This window comes from Rutidosis leptorrhynchoides, chromosome 1 (genome assembly GCF_046630445.1).
Source record: "Rutidosis leptorrhynchoides isolate AG116_Rl617_1_P2 chromosome 1, CSIRO_AGI_Rlap_v1, whole genome shotgun sequence".
NCBI lineage: Eukaryota > Viridiplantae > Streptophyta > Magnoliopsida > Asterales > Asteraceae > Rutidosis > Rutidosis leptorrhynchoides.
Window position 1 is genome coordinate 286099693 of NC_092333.1, and position 25649 is coordinate 286125341.

The 25649-nt window shown below is 37.3% G+C and overlaps 1 protein-coding gene across 1 annotated transcript; it reads right to left on the reverse strand.

Annotated features, from left to right (window-relative positions):
* Nucleotides 1–24428: 24428 nt before the first annotated feature.
* Nucleotides 24429–25448, reverse strand: LOC139898327 (uncharacterized mitochondrial protein AtMg00810-like). The gene is made up of 3 exons (XM_071881054.1): nt 25086–25448; nt 24854–24968; nt 24429–24694 (listed from the first exon to the last, which is right to left on the reverse strand). Exons 1-3 carry the CDS (start codon nt 25446–25448, stop codon nt 24429–24431), a joined length of 744 nt encoding a protein of 247 aa, XP_071737155.1.
* Between the last annotated feature and the right edge of the window lie 201 nt (nt 25449–25649).

A 25649-nucleotide genomic window follows, 5' to 3' on the forward strand; every position in this document is an offset into this window, starting at 1 on the left:
ATGATATTTTTTGTCTCTATGCATGGGACGTATGTTTATGAGAAATGGAAATATGAAATCTTGTGGTCTATTAAAATTATGAAATGGTTATTTATGTTAAACTAATGAACTCACCAACCTTTTGGTTGACACTTGAAAGCATGTTTATTCTCAGGTATGAAAGAAATCTTCCGCTGTGCATTTGCTCATTTTAGAGATATTACTTGGAGTCATTCATGACATATTTCAAAAGACGTTGCATTCAAGTGGTTGAGTTCATCAAGATTATTATTAAGTCAATTATAGTAAGATATATTATGAAATGGTATGCATGTTGTTAACTTTCGATGTAATGAAAGATTGTCTTTTCAAAAACGAATGCAATGTTTGTAAAATGTATCATATAGAGGTCAAGTACCTCACGATGTAATCAACTTTTGTGAATCGTTTATAATCGATATGGACTTCGTCCGGATGGATTAGGACGGGTCCTTTCACTCATGACAAGGCGAGTTCCCATGGCTTCTTGCAAAGAACGCCAAAATCTAGAAGCAAAACGGGGTGTCGCGATCTGAGATGATCGATAAAGGTACACCATGACGAGATACAACCTCCTTGATGTATAGTTGAGCAAGTCTTTCCATCGTATCTGTTTCCTTCATCGCTAGAAAGTGTGCAGATTTGGTGAGGCGGTCAACAATAACCCAAATAGTATCGTATCCGCCCACCGTCTTTGGTAGCTTGGTGATGAAATCCATTGTTATCCGTTCCCACTTCCATTGTGGGATTTCTAGCTGTTGAAGTAAACCAGAAGGTCTCTGATGCTCGGCTTTAACCTTCGAGCAAGTCAAACACTTACCAACATAAGTCGCAACGTCCTTCTTAAGATTCAGCCACCAATACTGTTCCTTAAGGCCGTGGTACATTTTGCCCGCTCCAGGGTGAATCGAATATCTCTATTTGTGTGCTTCATCAAGTATAAGATTCCGTAGATCTTCATAAAGAGGTATCCAAATTCTTCCGGCATAACATCGGAGTCCAGACTCCCTAACTTCGAATCGAGAGACAAGTATGTTTAAATGTTCGTGAGATATATTTTCCTCCTTGAGAGCTCATCTTGGGCTACTCTGATCTGGCTGTTGAGGTTCGAATGAATGGTGATGTTCAGAGCCCTAACACGAAGAGGTGTCGTCCTCTCCTTTCGGCTTAAAGCATCAGCTACAACATTGGCCTTGCCAGGGTGATAACGGAGTTCACAATCGTAGTCGTTGAGCGTCTCGATCCATCGATGCTATCTCATATTCAGTTACTTCTGATCAAAGATGTGCTGGAGACACTTGTGATCGGTGAAAATAGTGCTCTTAGTTCCATACAAATAGTGTCTCCACAATTTGAGCGCAAAGACAACGGCTCCAAGTTCAAGATCGTGAGTAGTGTAGTTCCGCTCATGAATCTTCAGTTGTCGGGAGGCATAAGCGATAACCTTTGAGCGTTGCATCAGTATACAACCAAAACCACTCTTCGATGCCTCACAATAAACAACAAAGTCGTCACCACCTTCAGGAAGTGATAGGATAGGTGCGGTGGTCAACTTCTTCTTCAAAGTTTGGAATGCTGATTTGTGTGCGGGTTCCCAAATGAACTTCTTGCCCTTGTGAGTCAGTGCGGTCAAAGGACGCGCAATTAGAGAGAAACCTTCGATAAACCTTCGGTAATAACCGGCGAGACCTAGGAATTGGCGAATATGAGTCGGAGTACTGGGGGTCTCCCACTTGCTGATAGCTTCAATCTTGGTGGGATCTACTTTGATACCCTGGTCGCTCACAACATGACCCAGAAATTGAACTTCCTTCAACCAAAATTCACACTTGGAGAATTTGGCGTAAAGTTGCTCTTGTCTCAAGAGTTCAAGTACTAGTCGGAGGTGTTGCACATGCTCTTCTTCGCTCTTAGAGTATATGAGGATATCATCTATGAAGACGATAACAAACTTATCCAAGTACAGCTTGCAGACACGATTCATAAGATCCATGAACACGGCAGGTGCGTTGGTTAATCCGAATGGCATCACGAGAAACTCATAATGAACATAACGGGTCCTGAATGCAGTTTTCATCATGTCACTTTCCTTCACCCTCAACTGGTGATAACCGGATCGCAAATCGATCTTTGAGTAGATACTCGATCCCTGTAGTTGATCAAAAAGATCGTCAATTCGTGGAAGAGGATACCGATTCTTGATTGTCAATTTGTTGAGTTCACGGTAGTCGATACACATACGGAAGGATCCATCCTTCTTCTTCACAAACAACACAGGTGCGCCCCAAGGCGAGAAACTTAGTTGGATAAACCCTCGGTCTAGTAGTTCTTGTAGTTGACTCTGTAATTCTTGCATCTCGGAAGGTGCGAGTCTATATGGTGCGCGAACTACAGGTGCAGCTCCTGGCACTAAGTTGATCTGAAACTCTACTGCTCTCTGCGGCGGCAATCCAGGCAATTCCTCTGGGAAGACATCAGAAAATTCGTTCACAATTTGAACGTCGTTCAAGCTTTTCACCTCAGTTTCTACTGTTTTCACATGTTCTAGGACAGCAAAACGTCCCTTCTTCATAATCTTTTGCGCTTTCACGCAACTAATGAGATTCAACTTCGAGGTACATCTCTCTCCGTAGATAACCAGTGGCTCACCGTCTCCGTGTGGTATACGAAGCGCTTTGTCTCCACAAATAATATCGGCCCTTATCTTGCTCAACCAATCCATACCGACGATCACGTCAAAACTTCCCAGTTTGATAGGTATCAAGTCAATTTTGAAATCTGCACCAGCTATGTTGATAATAGCTCCACGACTAATATGGTCAACCTTTTCAAGTTTTCCATTGGCGACCTCGACAAGCATACTCTCTTTTAACGGAACTAATGACCAATTAATCTTATCGCAAAAATGTCTACATACATAACTTCTATCCGCACCAGTATCAAACAAGACAGAAGCTAAAAGATTGTTGATTTTGAATATACCTGTCACCAAGTCGGGGTTTTCGCGTGCGTCCCTTGCATTAACATTAAAAGCTCTAGCGCGGGGTGGTCCGCCATCTTTTCGCTTATTTGGACACGCATTTCGGAAATGGCACGTCTGCCCGCATTCGTAACACTTCTTTGGCCCTGTGGAGTTCGGCTTCCCATTCAAAGTGGTGACCTTGCAGTCTTTTCCAACATGCCCAGACCGTTGGCACTTCTCGCAGATAACATTACAATACCCAGTGTGGTGTTTGTAACACCTCTTACATTGAGGTAGGGTTCCCTTGTAGTTCAGGTTGGAGTTGGTGTTGTTGTTGGGGTTGGGGTTTCCACCGTTGTTGATTCCTCTGAAACCCTCATGTCATTTCGCCGGGTTCTGTTCATAGTTTCTTCCCCTGTTGTTGTTGTTGTTGTTGTTGTTGTTGTGGTTATCCCATTTGCGCTTCTCACTAGTACCTGCCTCAGGTTTAGTTTTCTCCGGTTCATCAATGGTTATTTGATTCATTAAAGTATGCGCCATGCGCATCGCTTCAGGAATATTTGGTGGTTTGGATGAGGTGACGTTTCCTTTAATGCTCTTAGGGAGTCCCCAGATGTATCTCTCCATTCGCTTGAATTCTGGGGTGACCATTGTCGGACACATCAGGGCTAGTTCCAAAAATCTCCTGTTGTAACCATCAAGGTCATTCCCAACGGCCTTTAACTGCATGAATTCCATCTCCATCTTTTGTATTTCGGTCCTCGGACAATACTCCACAATCATAGCACATTTAAATTCTTCCCATGGCGTAGCATACGCCTCATCAATGCCTTGTGCCTGTGCCATTGTGTTCCACCACGTGAGCGCGCCGTCAGATAGCGTGCAAGAAGAAAATTTGGTTTTGTTGTCCTCCGAACAGTTGCTAACTCAGAATACTGATTCAAGTTTCTCGAACCATCTGGTGAGACTGGTTGGTCCCTCAGTGCCGCTGAAGTTATGTGGTTTACAGCTCTGGAATTCCTTGTAAGTACACCCATTTCGAATGGGTTGAATAACCGGTGGTGGTGGCGGTGGCGGTGGAGCTTGGGGTTGCATTTCTGCAATGGCTGCGGCTACACATTCTTGGATCATCTCTTTAATTTGAGCAGCAGTAGGTATGGATCGACCGTTAGCCATGGTGTTCTATACAAACATTTTGACTCAAGTCAAAATCCAGCATTCAATATATAATAATATAGTATATAACAACCAACATGTAAACAGCACAACACATGTTAATTAAGTAACGCAAGTTGATACAAGTACCGCAAAACACCATACAGTAACGTAAATAGAACACTTGTGCAAAAAGTAACATCACAAAGTTTCCATTCATTAATAATAAGTATCATACATCATGATAGATTCGTACAATACATAAGTGAAATATGAAACTACAACTAGATTACATCATGAAATCTAATACAAAAGGTCCTACAGTGAAGGTGGGTGTAGGATGTCTAAAACCTGAGCCAACTGCTGTAGTGACCCGAACTTTTCCATGTTTATATACATTAATTGAGATTGATGTTTACATGATTAAATGTTTCCAACATGTTAAGCAATCAAACTTGTTAAGACTTGATTAATTGAAATAGGTTTCATATAGACAATTGACCACCCAAGTTGACCGGTGATTCACGAACGTTAAAACTTGTAAAAAAAAACTATATGATGACATATATATGGTTATATATATAGTTAACATGATATTATGATAAGTAAACATATCATTAATTATATTAACAATGAACTACATATGTAAAAACAAGACTACTAACTTAATGATTTTGAAACGAGACATATATGTAACGTTTATCGTTGTAACGACATTTAATATATATATATCATATTAAGAGATATTCGTACATCATAATATCATGATAATATAATAATTTAAAATCTCTTTTGATATTATAAACATTGGGTTAAAAACATTTAACAAGATCGTTAACCTAAAGGTTTCAAAACAACACTTACATGTAACGACTAACGATGACTTAACGACTCAGTTAAAATGTATATACATGTAGTGTTTTAATATGTATTTATACACTTTTGAAAGACTTCAATACACTTATCAAAATACTTCTACTTAACAAAAATGCTTACAATTACATTCTCGTTCAGTTTCATCAACAATTCTACTCGTATGCACCCGTATTCGTACTCGTACAATACACAGCTTTTAGATGTATGTACTATTGGTATATACACTCCAATGATCAGATCTTAGCAGCCCATGTGAGTCACCTAACACATATGGGAACCATCATTTGGCAACTAGCATGAAATATCTCATAAAATTACAAAAATATGAGTAATCATTCATGACTTATTTACATGAAAACAAAATTACATATCCTTTATATCTAATCCATACACCAACGACCAAAAACACCTACAAACACTTTCATTCTTCAATTTTCTTCATCTAATTGATCTCTCTCAAGTTCTATCTTCAAGTTCTAAGTGTTCTTCATAAATTTCAAAAGTTCTAGTTTCATAAAATCAAGAATACTTTCAAGTTTGCTAGCTCACTTCCAATCTTGTAAGGTGATCATCCAACCTCAAGAAATCTTTGTTTCTTACAGTAGGTTATCATTCTAATACAAGGTAATAATCATATTCAAACTTTGGTTCAATTTCTATAACTATAACAATCTTATTTCAAGTGATGATCTTACTTGAACTTGTTTTCGTGTCATGATTCTGCTTCAAGAACTTCGAGCCATCCAAGGATCCGTTGAAGCTAGAACCATTTTTCTCTTTTCCAGTAGGTTTATCCAAGGAAATTAAGGTAGTAATGATGTTCATAACATCATTCGATTCATACATATAAAGCTATCTTATTCGAAGGTTTAAACTTGTAATCACTAGAACATAGTTTAGTTAATTCTAAACTTGTTCGCAAAAAAAAGTTAATCCTTCTAACTTGACTTTTAAAATCAACTAAACACATGTTCTATATCTATATGATATGCTAACTTAATGATTTAAAACCTGGAAACACGAAAAACACCGTAAAATCGGATTTACGCCGTCGTAGTAACACCGCGGGCTGTTTTGGGTTAGTTAATTAAAAACTATGATAAACTTTGATTTAAAAGTTGTTATTCTGAGAAAATGATTTTTATTATGAACATGAAACTATATCCAAAAATTATGGTTAAACTCAAAGTGGAAGTATGTTTTCTAAAATGGTCATCTAGACGTCGTTCTTTCGACTGAAATGACTACCTTTACAAAAACGACTTGTAACTTATTTTTCCGACTATAAACCTATACTTTTTCTGTTTAGATTCATAAAATAGAGTTCAATATGAAACCATAGCAATTTGATTCACTCAAAACGGATTTAAAATGAAGAAGTTATGGGTAAAACAAGATTGGATAATTTTTCTCATTTTAGCTACGTGAAAATTGGTAACAAATCTATTCCAACCAAAACTTAATCAACTTGTATTGTATATTATGTAATCTTGAGATACCATAGACACGTATACAATGTTTCGACCTATCATGTCGACACATCTATATATATTTCGGAACAACCATAGACACTCTATATGTGAATGTTGGAGTTAGCTATACAGGGTTGAGGTTGATTCCAAAATATATATAGTTTGAGTTGTGATCAATACTGAGATACGTATACACTGGGTCGTGGATTGATTCAAGATAATATTTATCGATTTATTTCTGTACATCTAACTGTGGACAACTAGTTGTAGGTTACTAACGAGGACAGCTGACTTAATAAACTTAAAACATCAAAATATATTAAAAGTGTTGTAAATATATTTTGAACATACTTTGATATATATGTATATATTGTTATAGGTTCGTGAATCAACCAGTGGCCAAGTCTTACTTCCCGACGAAGTAAAAATCTGTGAAAGTGAGTTATAGTCCCACTTTTAAAATCTAATATTTTTGGGATGAGAATACATGCAGGTTTTATAAATGATTTACAAAATAGACACAAGTACGTGAAACTACATTCTATGGTTGAATTATCGAAATCGAATATGCCCCTTTTTATTAAGTCTGGTAATCTAAGAATTAGGGAACAGACACCCTAATTGACGCGAATCCTAAAGATAGATCTATTGGGCCTAACAAACCCCATCCAAAGTACCGGATGCTTTAGTACTTCGAAATTTATATCATATCCGAAGGGTGTCCCGGAATGATGGGGATATTCTTATATATGCATCTTGTTATTGTCGGTTACCAGGTGTTCACCATATGAATGATTTTTATCTCTATGTATGGGATGTGTATTGAAATATGAAATCTTGTGGTCTATTGTTACGATTTGATATATATAGGTTAAACCTATAACTCACCAACATTTTTGTTGACGTTTAAAGCATGTTTATTCTCAGGTGAATATTAAGAGCTTCCGCTGTTGCATACTAAAATAAGGACAAGATTTGGAGTCCATGTTTGTATGATATTGTGTAAAAACTGCATTCAAGAAACTGATTTCGATGTAACATATTTGTATTGTAAACTATTATGTAATGGTCGTGTGTAAACAGGATATTTTAGATTATCATTATTTGATAATCTACGTAAAGCTTTTTAAACCTTTATTTATGAAATAAAGGTTATGGTTTGTTTTAAAAATGAATGCAGTCTTTGAAAAACGTCTCATATAGAGGTCAAAACCTCGCAACGAAATCAATTAATATGGAACGTTTTTAATCAATAAGAACGGGACATTTCAGTTGGTATCAGAGCGTTGGTCTTAGAGAACCAGAAAATTTGCATTAGTGTGTCTTATCGAGTTTGTTAGGATGCATTAGTGAGTCTGGACTTCGACCGTGTTTTCTTTAAAAATGATTGCTTAACATTTTTGTTGGAAACTATATATTTTTAACATATGAATATTATGTGATATATTAATCTCTTAACGTGTTTGATATTATGTGATAGATGTCTACCTCTAGAACAAGTCCCATTGACTCACCTAATAATAATGAAGAGTCAAATGTAAATTGGAATGATTTGTGGACTGATTCACAAGTTCCCGAAGAGGAACCGGAAGAAGAGTCGGAACCGGAAGAAGAATCGGAACCGGAAGAAGAATCGGAACCGGATGAAGAAATAGAACCGGTGGGGGAAATAATAAAACGGTTAAGTAAAAGAAAATCCTCAACCAACCGACCAAAGTTAATTATGGTCAATGGTGTTTCCGCCAAGGAAGCAAAATATTGGGAGGATTACCAATTCTCCGATGAATCGGATTCCGACGAGAATTCCGATGATGTTATAGAAATTACCCCAACTGAATTTAAAAAGGCAAAAGAAAATAATAAGGGAAAGGGCATAAAAATAGAGAAATCTAATTCCAACCCCGATGAACTTTATATGTATCGTCAACCCCCGAAGTCCTTAAGTTGTAACAATGACCCGGGAACCTCTAAACCACCAGGTTTTTCTAAACCAATGTGGACAACGATGGCTCGTATTAGGGGAACATCATATATCCCTAGAAACTTGGCAAAACGAACCAAAACCGAAGAAGAAGAAACGAGCTAGTCGGAATAAGATAGTTGTATTCGTGTGGTGTAATATATGTAATATAGCGTTCTTATGCTTTATGATATATGTAAAAATTGCTTGTTTTAATAAGTATTTTTTTATGAAACTAACTCTTGTCTATTTTACAGTTTAAAAACACAAAATGGATAGACAACCCAATATTTTAAGAGACCTACCCAGAGACATGATTGATGAAATCTTGTCTAGAGTCGGCCAGAATTCTTTGGCACAACTATTTAAGGCGAGATCAGTTTGTAAGACATTCGAAGAACGTTCCAAGAATGTCTTGGTTTATAAGAGACTTTCGTTTGAAAGATGGGGGATATCACATTGGGAAACCCATAAGTTACGATGTGTTTACTTTGACGCATATATTGCGGGGAACCCAAATGCTATTTTACGCAACGGGTTAAGAAATTATTTTGACTCAATATATCCGAATATTGGACTTCGTGATTTAGAAAAAGCGGCTAACATGCAACATAAAGAAGCATGTCATGCTTACGGATTAGTAATGTTCGCTTCTCACCAAAGTGAGAACAAGAACATCGGGCTACAACTATTAAACAAAACGTTTCCACAAGTGACGGAGTCGGTAATTGGGGTAAGAAATGAGGTTTTTAGATTATTACGGGACTGTTGGACATTACGTAACCCTCGTCCCTTTGATGACGTTACAACACGCTGTCTTATCAACGGCCATAACGGTTATGTTGCACAAGACCAAGGATGGGAAGTAGTCCTAGTAAAACCAGAATGCATGACTTGTTTCTGGACGTATGAATTACGTGTCTTTATTGCCTTTGCCGAACGACTTGTGTACTAGCTAGAATTGTCTTCACAACTATCTTGTATCAAAGTTATTGTGTGCTATATTTCATGCTTTATGTAAAATAAGCGGTATTGTAAGTTTGTAAAATATTGTATAAAAGTTTGAACGCGAAATATTATTACAATCAGTTTTTCATATAGAATTGTAGTAGTTGAATTGTATATTAGCTACTAAGTATGAACTTAACGGGTAGGTACTACCCGAATTTAAACTTATAAAACGCTAATATGAAGAAAAAGCTTTTATAAATGAGTTCATATTATGCTACGAAATACTATTAACTACTCTTAATATTCTGTATGATTAACTTGTTCCATTTAACTATTTTGAAGGAAATGGCACCGACTACTCGACACACCGTGAATATGAATGAAGAGGAATTCCGTACTTTTCTAGCTTCAAACATAGCCGCAGTACAGGCTGCGCTACATACCAACAATAACCTTGGATCTAGCAGTACAGGAAATCGTGTAGGATGCACCTACAAAGAATTCACTGCCTGCAAACCTTTGGAATTTGATGGAACCGAAGGACCGATCGGATTGAAACGGTGGACCGAGAAGGTTGAATCGGTGTTTGCCATAAGTAAGTGTACTGAAGAGGACAAAGTGAAGTACGCTACGCATACCTTCACAGGTTCTGCGTTAACATGGTGGAATACCTATCTAGAGCAAGTAGGACAAGACGATGCGTACGCACTACCGTGGTCAGCATTCAAGCACTTGATGAACGAGAAGTACCGTCCCAGAACCGAGGTCAATAAGCTCAAGACAGAACTTAGAGGGTTACGAACCCAAGGATTTGATATTACCACGTACGAAAGACGATTCACAGAATTGTGCCTATTGTGTCCGGGAGCATTCGAAGATGAGGAAGAGAAGATCGACGCGTTTGTGAAAGGATTACCGGAAAGAATCCAAGAAGATATAAGTTCACACGAGCCCGCCTCCATACAACAGGCATGTAGAATGGCTCACAAACTAGTGAACCAGATTGAAGAAAGAATTAAAGAACAGACTGCTGAAGAGGCCAATGTGAAGCAAGTCAAAAGAAAGTGGGAGGAAAACGGTGATAAGAATCACCAATACAACAACAACAACAATTACAACAATAATCGCAACAATTATCCCAACAATCGCAACATCAATCGCAACTACAACAAACGGCCCAACAACAACAACAACAACAACAGCAACTACAACAATCATCCCAACAACAATAATAACCGCAACAACAACAACAATCAGAAGCAACTATGCCAAAGGTGTGAAAAGAATCACTCGGGGTTCTGCACCAAATTTTGCAACAAGTGTAAAAGAAATGGTCATAGCGCGGCGAAGTGTGAGGTCTACGGACCAGGGGCTAATAGAACGAAAGGAACAAATGGTGTCGGAACGAGTAATGGCGGAGCAAGTAGTGTCGGAGCAAGTTATGCCAATGTAGTTTGTTATAAATGTGGAAAACCAGGCCACATTATTAGAAATTGCCCGAACCAGGAGAACACGAATGGACAAGGCCGTGGAAGAGTTTTCAATATTAATGCGATAGAGGCACAGGAAGACCCGGAGCTTGTTACGGGTACGTTTCTTATTGACAATAAATCTGCTTACGTTTTATTTGATTCGGGTGCGGATAGAAGCTATATGAGTAGAGATTTTTGTGCTAAATTAAGTTGTCCATTGACGCCTTTGGATAGTAAATTTTTACTCGAATTAGCAAATGGTAAATTAATTTCAGCAGATAATATATGTCGGAATCGAGAAATTAAACTGGTTAGCGAAACATTTAAGATTGATTTGATACCAGTAGAGTTAGGGAGTTTTGATGTGATAATCGGTATGGACTGGTTGAAAGAAGTGAAAGCGGAGATCGTTTGTTACAAAAATGCAATTCGCATTATACGAGAAAAAGGAAAACCCTTAATGGTGTATGGAGAAAAGGGCAACACGAAGCTACATCTTATTAGTAATTTGAAGGCACAAAAACTAATAAGAAAAGGTTGCTATGCTGTTCTAGCACACGTCGAGAAAGTACAAACTGAAGAAAAGAGCATCAATGATGTTCCCATTGCAAAAGAATTTCCCGATGTATTTCCGAAAGAATTACCGGGATTACCCCCACATCGATCCGTTGAATTTCAAATAGATCTTGTACCAGGAGCTGCACCAATAGCTCGTGCTCCTTACAGACTCGCACCCAGCGAGATGAAAGAACTGCAAAGCCAATTACAAGAACTTTTAGAGCGTGGTTTCATTCGACCAAGCACATCACCGTGGGGAGCTCCTGTTTTGTTTCTCAAGAAGAAAGATGGTACATTCAGGTTGTGTATCGACTACCGAGAGTTGAACAAACTTACCATCAAGAACCGCTACCCACTACCGAGAATCGACGACTTATTTGATCAACTACAAGGCTCGTCTGTTTATTCAAAGATTGACTTACGTTCCGGGTATCATCAAATGCGGGTGAAAGAAGATGATATTCCAAAGACTGCTTTCAGAACACGTTACGGTCATTACGAGTTTATGGTCATGCCGTTTGGTTTAACTAATGCACCAGCTGTGTTCATGGACCTTATGAACCGAGTGTGTGGACCATACCTTGACAAGTTTGTCATTGTTTTCATTGATGACATACTTATTTACTCAAAGAATGACCAAGAACACGGTGAACATTTAAGAAAGGTGTTAGAAGTATTGAGGAAGGAAGAATTGTACGCTAAGTTTTCAAAGTGTGCATTTTGGTTGGAAGAAGTTCAATTCCTCGGTCACATAGTGAACAAAGAAGGTATTAAGGTGGATCCGGCAAAGATAGAAACTGTTGAAAAGTGGGAAACCCCGAAAACTCCGAAACACATACGCCAGTTTTTAGGACTAGCTGGTTACTACAGAAGGTTCATCCAAGACTTTTCCAGAATAGCAAAACCCTTGACTGCATTAACGCATAAAGGGAAGAAATTTGAATGGAATGATGAACAAGAGAAAGCGTTTCAGTTATTGAAGAAAAAGCTAACTACGGCACCTATATTGTCATTGCCTGAAGGGAATGATGATTTTGTGATTTATTGTGATGCATCAAAGCAAGGTCTCGGTTGTGTATTAATGCAACGAACGAAGGTGATTGCTTATGCGTCTAGACAATTGAAGATTCACGAACAAAATTATACGACGCATGATTTGGAATTAGGCGCGGTTGTTTTTGCATTAAAGACTTGGAGGCACTACTTATATGGGGTCAAAAGTATTATATATACCGACCACAAAAGTCTTCAACACATATTTAATCAGAAACAACTGAATATGAGGCAGCGTAGGTGGATTGAATTATTGAATGATTACGACTTTGAGATTCGTTACCACCCGGGGAAGGCAAATGTGGTAGCCGATGCCTTGAGCAGGAAGGACAGAGAACCCATTCGAGTAAAATCTATGAATATAATGATTCATAATAACATTACTACTCAAATAAAGGAGGCGCAACAAGGAGTTTTAAAAGAGGGAAATTTAAAGGATGAAATACCCAAAGGATCGAAGAAGCATCTTAATATTCGGGAAGACGGAACCCGGTATAGGGCTGAAAGGATTTGGGTACCAAAATTTGGAGATATGAGAGAAATGGTACTTAGAGAAGCTCATAAAACCAGATACTCAATACATCCTGGAACGGGGAAGATGTACAAGGATCTCAAGAAACATTTTTGGTGGCCGGGTATGAAAGCCGATGTTGCTAAATACGTAGGAGAATGTTTGACGTGTTCTAAGGTCAAAGCTGAGCATCAGAAACCATCAGGTCTACTTCAACAACCCGAAATCCCGGAATGGAAATGGGAAAACATTACCATGGATTTCATCACTAAATTGCCAAGGACTGCAAGTAGTTTTGATACTATTTGGGTAATAGTTGATCGTCTCACCAAATCAGCACACTTCCTACCAATAAGAGAAGATGACAAGATGGAGAAGTTAGCACGACTGTATTTGAAGGAAGTCGTCTCCAGACATGGAATACCAATCTCTATTATCTCTGATAGGGATGGCAGATTTATTTCAAGATTCTGGCAGACATTACAGCAAGCATTAGGAACTCGTCTAGACATGAGTACTGCCTATCATCCACAAACTGATGGGCAGAGCGAAAGGACGATACAAACGCTTGAAGACATGCTACGAGCATGTGTTATTGATTTCGGAAACAGTTGGGATCGACATCTACCGTTAGCAGAATTTTCCTACAACAACAGCTACCATTCAAGCATTGAGATGGCGCCGTTTGAAGCACTTTATGGTAGAAAGTGCAGGTCTCTGATTTGTTGGAGTGAGGTGGGGGATAGACAGATTACGGGTCCGGAGATTATACAAGAAACTACCGAGAAGATCATCCAAATTCAACAACGGTTGAAAACCGCCCAAAGTCGACAAAAGAGCTACGCTGACATTAAAAGAAAAGATATAGAATTTGAAATTGGAGAGATGGTCATGCTTAAAGTTGCACCTTGGAAAGGCGTTGTTCGATTTGGTAAACGAGGGAAATTAAATCCAAGGTATATTGGACCATTCAAGATTATTGATCGTGTCGGACCAGTAGCTTACCGACTAGAGTTACCTCAACAACTCGCGGCTGTACATAACACTTTCCACGTCTCGAATTTGAAGAAATGTTTTGCTAAAGAAGATCTCACTATTCCGTTAGATGAAATCCAAATCAACGAAAAACTCCAATTCATCGAAGAACCCGTCGAAATAATGGATCGTGAGGTTAAAAGACTTAAGCAAAACAAGATACCAATTGTTAAGGTTCGATGGAATGCTCGTAGAGGACCCGAGTTCACCTGGGAGCGTGAAGATCAGATGAAGAAGAAATACCCGCATCTATTTCCAGAAGATTCGTCAACACCTTCAACAGCTTAAAATTTCGGGACGAAATTTATTTAACGGGTAGGTACTGTAGTGACCCGAACTTTTCCATGTTTATATACATTAATTGAGATTGATGTTTACATGATTAAATGTTTCCAACATGTTAAGCAATCAAACTTGTTAAGACTTGATTAATTGAAATAGGTTTCATATAGACAATTGACCACCCAAGTTGACCGGTGATTCACGAACGTTAAAACTTGTAAAAAAACTATATGATGACATATATATGGTTATATATATAGTTAACATGATATTATGATAAGTAAACATATCATTAATTATATTAACAATGAACTACATATGTAAAAACAAGACTACTAACTTAATGATTTTGAAACGAGACATATATGTAACGTTTATCGTTGTAACGACATTTAATATATATATATATATATCATATTAAGAGATATTCGTACATCATAATATCATGATAATATAATAATTTAAAATCTCTTTTGATATTATAAACATTGGGTTAACAACATTTAACAAGATCGTTAACCTAAAGGTTTCAAAACAACACTTACATGTAACGACTAACGATGACTTAACGACTCAGTTAAAATGTATATACATGTAGTGTTTTAATATGTATTTATACACTTTTGAAAGACTTCAATACACTTATCAAAATACTTCTACTTAACAAAAATGCTTACAATTACATTCTCGTTCAGTTTCATCAACAATTCTACTCGTATGCACCCGTATTCGTACTCGTACAATACACAGCTTTTAGATGTATGTACTATTGGTATATACACTCCAATGATCAGCTCTTAGCAGCCCATGTGAGTCACCTAACACATGTGGGAACCATCATTTGGCAACTAGCATGAAATATCTCATAAAATTACAAAAATATGAGTAATCATTCATGACTTATTTACATGAAAACAAAATTACATATCCTTTATATCTAATCCATACACCAACGACCAAAAACACCTACAAACACTTTCATTCTTCAATTTTCTTCATCTAATTGATCTCTCTCAAGTTCTATCTTCAAGTTCTAAGTGTTCTTCATAAATTTCAAAAGTTCTAGTTTCATAAAATCAAGAATACTTTCAAGTTTGCTAGCTCACTTCCAATCTTGTAAGGTGATCATCCAACCTCAAGAAATCTTTGTTTCTTACAGTAGGTTATCATTCTAATACAAGGTAATAATCATATTCAAACTTTGGTTCAATTTCTATAACTATAACAATCTTATTTCAAGTGATGATCTTACTTGAACTTGTTTTCGTGTCATGATTCTGCTTCAAGAACTTCGAGCCATCCAAGGATCCGTTGAAGCTAGAACCATTTTTCTCTTTTCCAGTAGGTTTATCCAAGGAAATTAAGGTAGTAATGATGTTCATAACATCATTCGATTCATACATATAAAGCTATCTTATTCGAAGGTTTAAACTTGTAATCACTAGAACATAGTTTAGTTAATTCTAAACTTGTTCGCAAACAAAAGTTAATCCTTCTAACTTGACTTTTAAAATCAACTAAACACATGTTCTATATCTATATGATATGCTAACTTAATGATTTAAAACCTGGAAACACGAAAAACACCGTAAAATCGGATTTACGCCGTCGTAGTAACACCGCGGGCTGTTTTGGGTTAGTTAATTAAAAACTATGATAAACTTTGATTTAAAAGTTGTTATTCTGAGAAAATGATTTTTATTATGAACATGAAACTATATCCAAAAATTATGGTTAAACTCAAAGTGGAAGTATGTTTTCTAAAATGGTCATCTAGACGTCGTTCTTTCGACTGAAATGACTACCTTTACAAAAACGACTTGTAACTTATTTTTCCGACTATAAACCTATACTTTTTCTGTTTAGATTCATAAAATAGAGTTCAATATGAAACCATAGCAATTTGATTCACTCAAAACGGATTTAAAATGAAGAAGTTATGGGTAAAACAAGATTGGATAATTTTTCTCATTTTAGCTACGTGAAAATTGGTAACAAATCTATTCCAACCAAAACTTAATCAACTTGTATTGTATATTATGTAATCTTGAGATACCATAGACACGTATACAATGTTTCGACCTATCATGTCGACACATCTATATATATTTCGGAACAACCATAGACACTCTATATGTGAATGTTGGAGTTAGCTATACAGGGTTGAGGTTGATTCCAAAATATATATAGTTTGAGTTGTGATCAATACTGAGATACGTATACACTGGGTCGTGGATTGATTCAAGATAATATTTATCGATTTATTTCTGTACATCTAACTGTGGACAACTAGTTGTAGGTTACTAACGAGGACAGCTGACTTAATAAACTTAAAACATCAAAATATATTAAAAGTGTTGTAAATATATTTTGAACATACTTTGATATATATGTATATATTGTTATAGGTTCGTGAATCAACCAGTGGCCAAGTCTTACTTCCCGACGAAGTAAAAATCTGTGAAAGTGAGTTATAGTCCCACTTTTAAAATCTAATATTTTTGGGATGAGAATACATGCAGGTTTTATAAATGATTTACAAAATAGACACAAGTACGTGAAACTACATTCTATGGTTGAATTATCGAAATCGAATATGCCCCTTTTTATTAAGTCTGGTAATCTAAGAATTAGGGAACAGACACCCTAATTGACGCGAATCCTAAAGATAGATCTATTGGGCCTAACAAACCCCATCCAAAGTACCGGATGCTTTAGTACTTCGAAATTTATATCATATCCGAAGGGTGTCCCGGAATGATGGGGATATTCTTATATATGCATCTTGTTATTGTCGGTTACCAGGTGTTCACCATATGAATGATTTTTATCTCTATGTATGGGATGTGTATTGAAATATGAAATCTTGTGGTCTATTGTTACGATTTGATATATATAGGTTAAACCTATAACTCACCAACATTTTTGTTGACGTTTAAAGCATGTTTATTCTCAGGTGAATATTAAGAGCTTCCGCTGTTGCATACTAAAATAAGGACAAGATTTGGAGTCCATGTTTGTATGATATTGTGTAAAAACTGCATTCAAGAAACTGATTTCGATGTAACATATTTGTATTGTAAACTATTATGTAATGGTCGTGTGTAAACAGGATATTTTAGATTATCATTATTTGATAATCTACGTAAAGCTTTTTAAACCTTTATTTATGAAATAAAGGTTATGGTTTGTTTTAAAAATGAATGCAGTCTTTGAAAAACGTCTCATATAGAGGTCAAAACCTCGCAACGAAATCAATTAATATGGAACGTTTTTAATCAATAAGAACGGGACATTTCAACTGCTCCTCGAGCTCAGTAACCCGAGCTCTGAGGATTCCCACCTCCCTTGTCAATTCCTCGACAGCGGGAGCTAGTGGGGCGGGCGGTGCTGGTGGTGCAGGTGGGGCCGTTGGAGTGGATGGTACAGACTGCACGAAACGGGGTGCAGATGTCCCGGCTCCAGAAATAGTCAGTACGTAACGGGGAACCTTACGTATCTGTGGGTCGGTAGGGTACGGCACAAGCCGTTTAGGGGCAGTAACCCTCCGACACCGACCAAAAGCGTCAGTGAAAGCACGACCTCCATTCACCCCTGGAATGACGGCGCCATCAGGACAGTACCGCTTCTTCGGCAGGGTGGAGGGTGCCTGTATAGGTACATCATCAAGGTTCTCTTCGTCGGAGTCACTGGAGTCATATGTAGAGGAGTCATCGGATGAAGGATCATCAGAATCATGTGGTGGTGACACGGGTGGCTGAACTGGTCGTCCATGAGCGGCCATCATCTGTCTGTATCGGCCTGGCAGAATCGGCACTAAACGTCCATCTGGGGCGCATCGGCACGGCATGCGCATATGGTTACGGAATGGCCCTTCCCCGAACTCCGTGGGGATCACAACACCACCGATGCGGGGCTGTGACCCCGAAGGTCCGGGAGCAGATGGAGCTGGAATCTCCGTAGGGTCCGCGTGTCCGTCAATAGTAGCCACTGGTGCAGGCGGCTGGCTGCTAGTCCCAGAAGATGAAGTGCCGGGGTCACTGGTGCGTATCGGGATCGGTGGATCGGCAACGGTGGTAGGTGGGGTAGCTGAAGAGTCTAAACTGCCCAAAACGATAGCAGGTGGAACATCCGACATCTGAACAAAGAAAAATAAATTTTCCATGTCAGTAAGTCATAAAGCAAGCACGTATTAGGCCAACAGTTTAAATCATGTATAATAATAAGTTGCATGGCAATAATAACGAATCGTACAGAAGTAGCGTGCAATCGAAAGTAAGTAGTATCATACAGTGGTGAAATCATGTAATATCATACGTCATATAGCAGTAAAAGTAAGTAGCAACATGCAGTAAGTTCAGCGGAAACAAGTAAACTAGCAAGTTGTAGATTAGTCCTATTAGTGAATCCTACTCGGTCGGTCTTAGACTCACTAATGCAACCTAATTCCCTACAACCAATGCTCTGATACCAAATGTGATACCCCGTACAAAACCATCGTGTACGAATCATCAACAACGGGATCATTACAAGGTTAAGTACTATATGCTGTAATAAAAGAAGTTGCATTCATGATAAAAAAGGTGACGTCATAACCGACATCAAATGTTTTACACCAACAGTATGCTTCTACGAATAGAAAGCATGAATAAATGTATGTGACCCTTAGGTCGTTACAAAACATAGTTCAAATGTATTAAAGTTTGAATGCAAGATAAACAGTTCATGCGGTGATAACACTAGAGCAGCGGGTGTCTACGGCAAGACTAGCACGACAGCGGAAGCAAATAACCTTAAGCACCTGAGAAAAACATGCTTAAAAATGTCAACACAAAGGTTGGTGAGCTATAGTTTAAGTATAACAGTATGTAAGGTAGGCCACGAGATTTCAGTGCTACAAAGAGCGTTTCAAAACAGTATGATAAAGTATATGTTAACCGTGGGCACTTGGTAACTAACTTAACGTTTATACCCCCTGAAAGTACACTTGGCAAGTGCGTATGTTTACGAAGTATTAAACACTCATTAAATACTAGCGCTACTAGCCCGAGTGGGGATGTCAAACCCTATGGATCCATATATAAGATTCGCGTTCACGGTTCAAAAACCAATGATTAAACGTTACCGAGCTAAAGGGAATGTTTATGCCATTGTATAACCCACACATATATAAGTTTAAGTACTCGTGCCTAGTATGTAAAACATAAAATGCGCATGTATTCTCAGTTCCCAAAATAGTTAAAGTAAAAAGGGAATGCTATAACTCACAATGATAAAGTAGCGGTAAAGTATGACTCGGAAAGTAAGCAAGTAATGAAGGTCTTCCAAACGGGTCCTCAACCTAAGTCAAATAGTACTAAGTCAGTAAATCGTCCGAAAAGGTTTAAAAGTATGTAAATAAGGTCTTAAGGGTCATCATCATTCATCATTTAACAAAAGGTGTAAAGTAGGTTTCGTTCATGAAAGTAGTTTAAAATAAAGGCTGACTTCAGTCAGTCACCACGGCATCTACCCTTACTGAATTAAGGTGAGACCAGTGGCCTTGGCTCCGTATATGAGTCCTTTAAGTGTGGTAAAATTTACAGAAGCAAACTCATCTTCGTTTGACCGTGGCGATGGTATAAGTGCGAGTAGGTCAGAAATTTCTGCACAACGTTAAAGGACATAGTGACGATCGAAGGGCCATAATTCCTAAACCGTAACTCGGATTAAGACGAGTCCTATATGAAAAGTTATCTACTCAAATAGAGATATTTGAAAATCATAATCACAACAGCCCAGGTCTACTGGTCTGTTACTGGAACCAGAAAACAGTAGGTAGGAGACAGAAAGCAGAAAAATAATGGGTTCCGGTGAGTTTGGTGCTTGATGTTCATTATGGTTCTCATCCTTGATGCCTATAGCTTCAAGTGTACAACTCATTGATGTGTTTACATCATCTTTACCATGGTTTGACCATCATAACCCAAGTGTAAGTTTAAGACATGAAGCACAACTCACTTAAGTGTTGCAAGTGTTTTGATGAACCAAAGTTACATCAAAGTCTTAGATCTAACACATACATGAACTTTAAGACTAATAATTAGTTACAAACCTGAAAATGAACTTATGAAATCAAGATCTTAAGTTGTAGAACATAGTTCTTAGTTTGATCTTGAAGATCCAAGACTCAAAAGTCTAGATCAAGCATAAGTATACGAAGTTATAATTAAAAAGTTTCATTTACATGTTCTTGAACTAGTAAAATTAACTTTTAGTTCAAGAGAAATGAGATCAAGACTAACTTGTAGTACTTGACCAACAACAACCAAAATCACAAAATTAAAGTGCAAGTAAATGAAGAAATAAGTTAGATAAACAAGTAATTAGTTCATGGTTGTTCATACTTTAAAGATTCAAACCAAAGTTTGATCTTTAAGAAAGTAAACTTGAAGTTTACTTCATGAATCACAAGTATGATTTTTAATCAACACATGAACTTGCAATCTTTTAAGAAAGTATATGTAGAACATAACTAGTAAGTTTATGTTCTTGTGTTCTTGAAAATACAAGATATAAGAAGAATGAAACTAATGAGTTTGATTCTTGTATATGTAAGTAAGTAACAAAGTAACAAAGTAACAACAACTAACAACTACAAACAATTAACAACAAAGAACAAAGATGATGATGATTTAAGGGTTGTTGGTTTCGGTTTTATGTCAAGAAAAAGGAAGAAGAAAACTCATGATACTTACAAAGTAGAGAGCAAAAGATGAGAGGAAAGTTTGAGAGAAAATGCAAGTTAAGTGTGTGTGAAAAAATGAGAGAATAAACAAGTGAACAAGTAATGTAAAAAAAAGATTTGAATCCTCTTGTGCACTCTCTTGGTCACGGCTGCAGCAAAAAAAAAAGAGGGAGGCCAAAGTTCAATGGTTACTAGCATGTAAAGGTTCATAAATTTGGTCATTTGGTGTATTGTTATGGGAAAGAGTTGTAGCAAGATTCCTTAAGTAATAACTATCTAGTTCCATTGCCAAATGATACTTACATGAGTTAGTGGGCTAACTAAGTCCATTTAAAATGTAAGGTGGGCTAATCAAGTCCATCAAAGTGAGCCCAAGTCCAAAAAGAGATAATTCAAGTAAAAGTCCACTAACACTAGTAAAGGCTCAAGTAATCAACTAATAACCTTAGTTAATCAAAATGATTAATAAAACTTAATCATGAATGTAAATAATATCTAAAAATATTATTCGTGAAAGTTTCGTGTGTCACAAAGACGTTTCGTGCAATTAAAGTCAAGTACGGGCAATCATGGCAACATGTAAATGTAATAACATACATTCGTTTAATCACACGAATTAATAATAATAATTATTAATAAATAAACGTTGGAAAATCCAGGGTCGTTACAACATCTCTGCATCCCGTTTACATTTATCTTCCTCTGCAGCCTTTTGGAACCAAGCCATATTGGCAGATAATTGCAGAAGCCGTCGGCTCAACATACCAGAAGAATCACCAATACAGTGAGGTTTGAGCTTGTTGTTGTTGTTGGGTTAAATTAATGGAGTCTGAGTATTACCACTAGCAACAGCGGCAGTTTGAGTAGATGGAGCTACTTTCAGTTGTGACTTTGTTGTCGAAGATGAACTCCCATCTTTGTCCTTGACAGTAAACCTTAAACACTTTTGCTGTTGCTTGGTAGATACCTTTGGCGTTTTAGCCAACTTTCTCTTTATCAGCTCTGTTTGACTATCATTAAGAGCTGTCACATCATCATCATCATCACGCAATCGAGGTCCAGCTTGTCTATGTGGTGGCTTCTTCATCAATACCAGCAATAGTAATATCAGTTTCATCACCAGAAGTACTATTCTCATGTCGGCAATTCAAACCTTCAGGACACACATAATTCTCATCCGCCAGATGGCCAATCAACCTCTTTTCAGGTACCTTAATAGAACCCTCTATATGCTGCATGAATCGATTGAAAGATTGATCATTTAGATGGTTATGCTTAAGAACATCCTGTGGAATCTTCACCAAACCCTGAACTTGTTTTTCCAACATAATCTGTAGAAACCTAGGAAATACCAGGGGCACTTTCTTCTTCACATTCAGCACCATAGCATCAAAGATAACCTCAGAGAAATTAAAACCAGCATTCAAAACTAAATCCACAAACATAGAACTGTAGGTCTCGGTTATCTCATCAGAACCTCCCTTCATCGGGCTTAAACATCTCAACAACACATAGGTCAGATACCTATACTGTTTGCTGAACCTTGTTCGCTTCACCGCCTTAGTAATATCACTAGCATAACCATAGCGTTTCAAACACCTTCGAACCTTTAATGCCAGCAACAATGTTGGCATTGAGTCATTATCAGGAAAACCAATATTTTCCTCAATAGTTTGAGCAGTAATTCGAACAATTGTGCCATTAACCAAGCCAATTATCACTCTCCGTTGATCTTCAATTACAACCTTAGCAGTATCCCAGAATGCTCTTTGATGTGAGAAGTAAGGTGTACTCTTAATAGTAATAGCGTTAAGGATCCTTGATCGCTTCAGAAACTTAATGATACCCACAAAGTTCTTCATGGCCTCGGGTCCAGTTTCATCAACACACGCCTAGACATTAGTATCACTGCGTCCAATCAGTCCAGGCAGTTCAGATGACAAAGGGATTTGATTCTCAATAGGGACTGCTTTCTCTGACGAATGATGTTGTTCTTGAGACATACCGAAGAACTGTAAGAAACTCAAAGCAAAAACAAACATTAAGCATTTACCACCATGTAACTTGGGGTATCAGGATTAATATAATCATACAAATCATTAATAGATCAAGCGTGCTTATCACAATAAATATTAGAGTACGAATACATAGTTCAGAGATCACAGTTAGATTATTACACAACAAAGAGGCTAACAGGCTAGCCTTATCAAATCACATTAAACAAAATTTAAACACTGGTATTAAAAGATAATCACTTGACATCTTAACCCACGATAGAATCTTTTGGCACTGATTTTATGGTGTAACTGCCTTGAAATAGATCAAGCTCATCAAACAAATGGTTCAAAAGAACAACATAAGGGAACGGTCTTTCTGTTTCCATAATGTCCTTCATTATATGAATGAGAATATGACCAAAATTCACCTTAATACTCTCCGTGAGACAGTACAATAGAACTTCATCAGTACCAGATAGAACATCATCATTGATATCTCTAAACGTGACATTTCTCTTGATAATCCTCAGGTGAGGTACCAGATGGTCTCAAATATCACTATCTCTAACCTCAATTCTACTGTTACCCAATGTATACCCTGATGCACCACAGTCTTTGACTTTAGTCGTATCTTTATGGAAAACCAATATTCTGATGTTGAAATCTGTAACCCGATGATGTTGCGTATTCAAATCTTTCAATGTCTGTGATACTAGATTGCACTTCTCCACCCGTTCATAGAGAGAACACCCCCTTTGGATACCCAACATTTATGATGTAGACTTTCGGTCGAAGCATTAAAGGTAAATAGAAACAAGTATGCATCCTAGACAAAGTATGCTCACCTTGGGGACTTACAAAATTATCCTTCTCTACCGAGTATAAATCGTAGTAGGGGAGACCTCAACCATCTGTTGAGTTCTGAACAATCATTTCTCAGTACATATTCAGTGATAATTAGGTCAACCGCTGTAAACCTTTCCATGATTTCCTTATCATGATATTTACGCGTTCTTAGTGTGATCACCTCTATCTAGAATTAGGTCAGTAAAGTCTAGTAATACATTATCAATCATCATGTACTACTTATTTTACACAAGTAACATGTCAGTTCAGTATTGCAATCACTTCCCCATAGATAGAATAAGCAACTCATTTACAAGATTTTCCAATTTTTATGAATTTTCTATTTTTCAACTTTTTATTTGATTTTCTGGTTTTATGATTTTTATGGCTTTTCTGTTTTCTCTGTACAAAATCATATAAAAATAAAAATAACACAAACTAGCATGCAGCTACATCTGAAATTAACTAACTATCGTGCAAGCAAAAAATAATGATGCAATGAATTAAAACTATCATGCAATGTACACATAATATACATGCAGTTCAACAGCATTTACTCCTTAATCTCTTTATCAGGTTCCTCTGTGTTAGGAACCTCAGTTTCAGAAACCACATCTTTTAAAACTTTAATACCTATTTCTTTTAACAAGTAATCAAATCGTGGTTTATCAAAAGCTTTCGTGAAGAGATCAGCCCTTTGGGTTGTAATGTCTAGCTGCACTACATCTATCAACTTCTTTTCATAGCAGTCTCTAATGAAATGGTATTTAATCCCTATATGTTTCATTTTAGAATAATTAACGGGATTTTTAGTGACAACTATAGCAGCAGTATTATCAACATAAATAGGAGTGTTAGAAATATGTAAATCGTAGTCACGTAGCTGCTTTTAGATCCAGATAACCTTTGATGTATAGCTTTCCGCGACAATATATTCAGCTTCACATGTGGACTGAGCTACCGCTGTCTGCTTCTTACACTGCCAAGTAACTAGCTTGCTTCCAAGAAATTGACAACCCTCAGAAGTTGACTTAAAATCCTTCTTACACCCACCATAATCAGAATCACTATAAGCTGTGAGTTCAAAACCATCCTCACACGGATACCATAACCCCAAACTCAGAGTATCTTTCAAATATCGCAAAATCTTCTTAACCACGAAAATATGATGAACATTAGGATTCGCCTGATAACGAGCACACAGGCAAACCGCAAACATAATATCTGGTCTAGAAACTATTAGATACATTAGAGACCCGATGATAGCCCTGTATAACGTATGATCTACTTTAGCACCTTCACAATCAGGTGAGATCCCATAATTCACTGATAATGGAGTCTTAGTTGGTCTATCTGTGTCTGCTTGAAAACACTTTAGGATATTAGCAACATACTTGGTTTGATGCAAGAAGATACCTTTATCTGTTTGAGGTACTTGCAAACCTAAGAAAAACTTAATAGTCCCCATGGAACTCATTTTGAACTTCCGTTGCATGACCTTTTCAAATTCATCAACCATAGCCTGATCCGTCGACCCAAATATGATGTCATCAACATAAACCTGCACAAGCATGAGATGTTGTCCCTTCTTCTTGATGAAAAGTGTATGGTCAATGACACCTCTCCTAAAACCATTCTCTAGCATGTAGTTGGACAATGTTTCATACCACACCCTAGGAGCTTGATGAAGCCCATAAAGTGCCTTTTCAAATTCTTGGGAAAATGAGGATCTTCAAAACCAGGCGGTTGTTCAACATACACTTTTTCATTAATT